Source organism: Schistocerca serialis, chromosome 4 (assembly GCF_023864345.2).
Source record: "Schistocerca serialis cubense isolate TAMUIC-IGC-003099 chromosome 4, iqSchSeri2.2, whole genome shotgun sequence".
Taxonomy (NCBI): Eukaryota; Metazoa; Arthropoda; class Insecta; order Orthoptera; family Acrididae; genus Schistocerca; species Schistocerca serialis.
The window spans coordinates 565,462,015-565,469,205 of NC_064641.1; the positions used below are offsets into that span (position 1 = coordinate 565,462,015).

General features: G+C 39.9%; 1 protein-coding gene across 1 annotated transcript; it reads left to right on the plus strand.

The window, feature by feature from the left end:
* Positions 1–3,510: 3,510 nt before the first annotated feature.
* On the plus strand, positions 3,511–4,372 carry LOC126474035 (putative hydroxypyruvate isomerase). Its single transcript, XM_050101442.1, has one exon. It carries the CDS (start codon positions 3,544–3,546, stop codon positions 4,330–4,332), a length of 789 nt encoding a protein of 262 aa, XP_049957399.1. The 5' UTR covers positions 3,511–3,543; the 3' UTR covers positions 4,333–4,372.
* The last annotated feature ends 2,819 nt before the right edge of the window (positions 4,373–7,191 follow it).

Here is a 7,191-nt window from a genome sequence, read left to right on the forward strand (position 1 = left end):
ATAATTGCGTTGAAGTTGAAACTCTGCGTACTAGGAAGAGTAAAGGTTTACACCACATTTCACATGTAAAACCGTTTATTGAAAGATAAACTGCTCTTTAACTTTGTCTTTGCCATAAAATTTTTCACTTCACATTTCTAGTATGCTTTGTCAGACTTAGAATCTGTTAACATGCAACAATGTTTGAAGTTAAATATCCAGTCAAGAACCAAGAGAACTTATTTAAACAGATATTACGAATGCATTGTAATAGTGAACAGACGACACAGTGTTGTTATTTGTACATTCTTGCTTGTTAGTTGCACGATTACGTAACGACTAACAGGCTTACATACATAGAACATGTACTGGTACTGCTAATGAGATTTTAGTGCAACATTTTGGTTTACTTGAAAATACGTTATGGATTCAAGGTGCTTTCTGAGAGATACCAGATGACACAGTGGTTAGTTTATTTGACAGCTACACGACTATATCATGACACTACTAATGTGTGACCTTGTAGCTTTTGTGGTGTATCTGTTTTATATCTGCAGTTTTTCTGAATTCTTCTGGAAAGTAAAACATGTTTTAGTAGTAACTTTTGTGGTATAGCTACAAGGAGACAGCCTTTTCTGTAGCACAACAATACATTACAGCACAGTACTTTCTTCATCACGGAAATAAGCGTAATAACTAAGATATCTATACTCAAAGCATTTCACTTTTGTTTATAATGAGGTAAGTACATTGACTTCTGCAGAAATTAGCTTTCGGAGGACGATAATTACGACACTTCCACAGAATTATCTTACAGCAAGACGCACATTTAGCGCTACAGGACACGCATTTGAGTGATTAATTTTGTACTTAAAACATTTATTTTTAAAGATATTTGAAGTACAATGATACGAAGTTTTTCCGTGATACATTTCATTCCATTGCAATAATCTGTAACACCTGAGGGTATAATTACATTAATCCTCAGGGGGGTACACGCTTACTTTGTGTATCATGTGTTTGGCAAGCGCAAGGAGCCCTACCTAATATGGTATTTGCTTACACAACTTTACACATCAGTACCATATTTCTCCAACACATAATTACACAGCTATCTGATCATTTAACTGAGAGAGACAAACGTTTTTACTACGGCAGTGACAGATGTTTGCGTAATTACACCGTTGGATAACTTCACACCTACGAAATTGTATTTTGTCTGTACTTTGTGAAGTGTTCATAATTTTTCAGACCCATTGTGATATTATGAGAACTTTGAATGATATATTTGGTATGGGATCACGATTTTTAAAGTACGTTTGAGGCAGATGACACTTTTGACATGAGCAGAGAATTTTTTTTTAGGTTTTGAAATTATTGCTAAAAGCTACGACGTTTTTGAGAGTTGACTGAGGTGTTATGATACTACACTCCTGGAAATGGAAAAAAGAACACATTGACTCCGGTGTGTCAGACCCACCATACTTACTCCGGACACTGCGAGAGGGCTGTACAAGCAATGATCACACGCACGGCACAGCGGACACACCAGGAACCGCGGTGTTGGCCGTCGAATGGCGCTAGCTGCGCAGCATTTGTGCACCGCCGCCGTCAGTGTCAGCCAGTTTGCCGTGGCATACGGAGCTCCATCGCAGTCTTTAACACTGGTAGCATGCCGCGACAGCGTGGACGTGAACCGTATGTGCAGTTGACGGACTTTGAGCGAGGGCGTATAGTGGGCATGCGGGAGGCCGGGTGGACGTACCGCCGAATTGCTCAACACGTGGGGCGTGAGGTCTCCACAGTACATCGATGTTGTCGCCAGTGGTCGGCGGAAGGTGCACGTGCCCGTCGACCTGGGACCGGACCTGAGCGACGCACGGAAGCACGCCAAGACCGTAGGATCCTACGCAGTGCCGTAGGGGACTGCACCGCCACTTCCCAGCAAATTAGGGACACTGTTGCTCCTGGGGTATCGGCGAGGACCATTCGCAACCGTCTCCATGAAGCTGGGCTACGGTCCCGCAGAGCGTTAGGCCGTCCTCCGCTCACGCCCCAACATCGTGCAGCCCGCCTCCAGTGGTGTCGCTACAGGCGTGAATGGAGGGACGAATGGAGACGTGTCGTCTTCAACGATGAGAGTCGCTTCTGCCTTGGTGCCAATGATGGTCGTATGCGTGTTTGGCGCCGTGCAGGTGAGCGCCACAATCAGGACTGCATACGACCGAGGCACACAGGGCCAACACCCGGCATCATGGTGTGGGGAGCGATCTCCTACACTGGCCGTACACCACTGGTGATCGTCGAGGGGACACTGAATAGTGCACGGTACATCCAAACCGTCATCGAACCCATCGTTCTACCATTCCTAGACCGGCAAGGGAACTTGCTGTTCCAACAGGACAATGCACGTCCGCATGTATCCCGTGCCACCCAACGTGCTCTAGAAGGTGTAAGTAAACTACCCTGGCCAGCAAGATCTCCGGATCTGTCCCCCATTGAGCATGTTTGGGACTGGATGAAGCGTCGTCTCACGCGGTCTGCACGTCCAGCACGAACGCTGGTCCAACTGAGGCGCCAGGTGGAAATGGCATGGCAAGCCGTTCCACAGGACTACATCCAGCATCTCTACGATCGTCTCCATGGGAGAATAGCAGCCTGCATTGCTGCGAAAGGTGGATATACACTGTACTAGTGCCGACATTGTGCATGCTCTGTTGCCTGTGTCTATGTGCCTGTGGTTCTGTCAGTGTGATCATGTGATGTATCTGACCCCAGGAATGTGTCAATAAAGTTTCCCCTTCCTGGGACAATGAAGTCACGGTGTTCTTATTTCAATTTCCAGGAGTGTATTACGACGACGATGTGTATTATGCTGCTGAGGAATTGTTTATGATCAATAAGTTGATGCTGTATGAGGAATTTGATTATGCTACGTATTTATTATGATGAAATATTGAAGAAGTGTCTACGAATATGTATACGTATTATAAAGCAAGGAATAATGAGTAGTGATTAGGGACTCTGATTTGTGGAAGAGGATGTTGGAAAACAAGAATTGTACTTTAGAATTATGAAATGTGTGTACATGTGTGAATGTATTACAATGCCAACGAAAAATTTTTTGGACACTGTTATATCAACAGGATTTTGTTTCTACAGATTTGTCACGCAAATTCTTGACCTGTGAAATTTTTTATATGAGACTGCCACTGTAGCGGAAACTGCCGTCGTAAATATTTCAGTAAGAAAGCTAAGTGACTTTGACGTAATGCATTTTGGGCGCCCAGCTGAGAGATAGCCGCCTGACAAAAGAAAGCCATTAGGTGGAGAAAAAAAAAGGGAGAGGCCATTATCCTCGCTATTGACATTCCTTTGTAGAAAGCATCGCAAATACGACACCTACTTCTGGGCAATGTAGAAGTGACTGAACGCGGTACTGTGAAATGTAGATCTAGAAGAGTGTTGCATAAGGCAGTGACAACAGGCCGAGTTGTATTAGTCGTATTCTGTTTTCCTGTAGTTAGTTGTGTACAGACAGTACTTGGTAGTATATTCGCGAAAATGACTCTCAGGGTGTGTGCAAATCTCAGCTTCATGTTTCAAGAAACTACATCACTTATCGAACGATATGCTTTAGCTAAGGAAGCTGGTTTTCGTGCTGTGGAATGTGTTTTTCCGTATGAATATCCCCTGGAAGAAGTTATTTCAGCAAAAGAAAGTGCCGGTGTCAACCAGATCATAATAAATGTATTTCCCGGTGACCCAAGTAAAGGAGAATTTGGGTTTGCAGCAATTCCTGGACAGGAGGAGAAGTTTAAAGAAAGCCTCAGTCTTGCAGTTAAATATGCAAAAGGCCTTCACTGTAAACGGATTCATGTGATGTCTGGAAATGCTAAAAATCCAAGCAGTGTGAATGACGACATTTATGACAAAAACATTAACTATGCAGCGTCTTTGTTCGAGAAAGAGTGTATTGTAGGATTGATTGAAACAATCAATCCACATTCTGTTCCAAACTATTACATGAATAATTTTTCAAAAGGGCTGGACATTCTCAGAAGAATAAATAGTCCAAATCTAAGGTTGATGATGGATTTATTCCATGTTCAACACTTACAAGGTGACCTGACACACACAATTAAAACGGCCCTACCGTATGTTGGCCACATCCAGATTGCCCAAGTGCCCAACAGAAATGAACCTGACACACCTGGTGAAGTAAATTACAGCTACATATTTGATGTTCTAAAAGATAATGGTTATGATGGTTGGATCGGTTTGGAGTACAAATCAGCAAAGGCAACAAGAGAAGGGTTGAAATGGATTCAGAATTATAGAGTTACACAGTAATTCTTGTTGAAAAATATTTTGTAGAGGTGTTTTCTGGAACAAATATTTCTATTTTGGGATTTTTTAATTGCAAAGCATGATAATATATGTAATAAAAATTTGAACTATTAATTCATCTACTTTCTTTTGCTATTTTGGATTCCTTCAAATAATTTTGTCAGTTATAAATAATGCATCTATTGGGTTGCTATTCACTGTAATTACAGGCCTTTCAATGACAAACATCCAAAATTTGTGTCTGCATCATCAAATATCTGAGATGTCTGTGAGAAAAATATGAATGATTAAGCGTTGTTGAGATAAGCCACATTTAAAAAATCTGAGTACATTTCCAAATCAAGTGAGCATACACAAAACTTTGACTGACTCTGTGGTGGGTTTGCTCTGTTGTGGACCATTACCTGTCTGCATGTCAAGAGTCAGCGCTGTCTTTTCGTTGGAAGGACAACACTAATTCTTCAAGACTGCATGGAAATCCACTACTTCCGTGTGCATTTTCTTTTACTACTCAGACTTTGAGAAAAAAACTGCTATTTTACTGTGATGAACGATCAGGACTGTCTTTATGGACTGTGAGAAAATTTTAGCTTTTGACCAACGATGTATCAATAAGTGTGTGCATTTGATATCTTTGTTATTGTAATTATGAAAAATTTTATCAAATCATTATTGGCCACTGCCCAAAACAATTTGTAAAATTTTTTGTGGGGAGCATGGGGGCTATGTAAGTAGGCTGTTTATGTTTTCTTATTGGCAACGTTACGTAGCGCTCTGTATGAAAATCACTGGCTGTGCTGTGTGCAGTCTGTGGCTAGTTTGCATTGTTGTTGGAATATCTGCCATTGTAGTGTTGGGCAGCTGGTTGTTAACAGTGCATAGCGTTGCGCAGTTGGAGGTGAGCTGCCAGCAGTGATGGATGTGGGGAGAGAGATGGTGGAGTTTTGAAATTTGTAAGCCTGTCATGAACTGCTATATATATTATGACTATTAAGGTAAATACAGTGTTTGTTCTGTATTAAATTCTTTCATTTGCTGACTATGCCTATCAGTAGTTAGTGCCTTCTGTAGTTTGAATCTTTTATTTAGCTGGCAGTAGTGGCGCTCGCTTTATTGCAGTAGCTCAAGTAACCAAGATTTTTGTGAGGTAAGTGATTTGTGAAACGTATAGGTTAATGTTAGTTAGGGCCATTCTTTTGTAGGGATTGTTGAAAGTCAGACTGCGTTGCGCTAAAAATATTGTGTGTCAGTTTAAGCACAGTCTTGTATAATTGTTCAAAAGGGGACGTTTCAACCCGCTACAATCTTTAACGCCGAATAAAATCTAAACTGTAAGCAAAAGTGCTGGAGGCTTCGGATGTGTAATTCGTTTTACATAAGAAAATTTAATTTATAGGAATCTGTGCGTAAAATTATTAAAAAATATATTATGATCGTACGAATTGGTTAGTAGTGCCCGAGTTTAGAGATTTTACTATTATTCATATGCTAACAATGATATAACTGAAAAAACTCGAATCAAAAATTGTATGCTTGTGATGAGAACTATTGACAGTAAAATGTAAAATCGTATAGGATGGTCGACTCTGAATAATGATTTATACAATGAACCGCTACATAAAATTTACATAGTTTTATGCAGTAATGACAATTAGCAAATATCAATTTCTTTCTTTCTGTATCTTTCTCTAATATACTGGTTGCAGTATCAGTAATGCTAAATTTAACACTGTTTTCACTGTATGAATTAAATGTGTCATTCTTTAATGAAATTTATAAATATGTCTTATCATGATTTATACCGACATTGTGTAGAGGACCATGGCGTGATAAATTCTACTTATTTATGAAGCTGACAAATACTTTTATTCCGTTTTTGTAAAAGTGTCCAGATGTCGTTGGATGGGTGTATACTTCTGAAAATGTACACCCTTCTAGGTACGTTGTTCTGTTTACACATTATCTATCTCTTAGCTGTCGACGGAAAACATGACTTCTCTGCGTGCCGCGCAGCAATTACAGTAACTTAAGTATATGGCTGTATGGTAAGTATGAATAATTTGAAATGATCAGGAGCAGATTTACTAATCTTGAATCTAGTGGATATTGTACTTTCGAAAATATTTTGACCTCAGAAAACAATTTTATTGTTTCTGACTGAAACTGGTAAGGAACGTCATGCATGCTCTTTCCATTATAATAGTCTGAATCAAACAAGTGAGTGAGTGACAAGGAATTGTATCACTTCTGTATCAGGAAGACCTACTACATTATCTTCGTTAAATTCCAGATTTTAATCAGTGCGGTTGCTTTGAGAATTTTGCATTAAGCACTGCATATTAACACTGCATTGAGGCTGTAGCGAAGCGCTTATCTTTTGATTTAATTGCTATGTGTTGATAGCTTGGAGGGTGAACGGGTTTTAAGTATGTTTCACTAAAACAACAAATAATGTTAGTTAGAAAATCAAGCAAAACTGCAACGAGTGTGGAACAGAGTTTCACTGATCTTGATACTTCACACGTCTCTGTAATTTACTTTGACAACACTATTCATGCATGAAATGTAGGGTCAAGTAAGTATAAGACAAATTTATCAGACGCACCTTGTGTGTTAGAGTGTTACTCTGTATTACTAGAAATGATATTGGAATATTCAGTTATTTTACGGTTCAGTATCCCTAATAATTACCTTCACAGTCGTTGTCGTAAACCCACCCACGTTGGACGTATTTCATAAAGCTACAGTTTCTCGTACAATGGCATCCAGTAATTCTTTGCAGTACGCATATCTATGTTGTAAATACATTTACTTGTTAGTACGTCTCCTACGAAGCTCAAGAAGATGTTCCCCGAATAATGT

Coding starts and splice junctions, on each gene's coding strand:
- LOC126474035 (XM_050101442.1), top strand. CDS start 3,544: ATGACTCTCAGGGTGTGTGCAAATCTCAGCTTCATGTTTCAAGAAACT.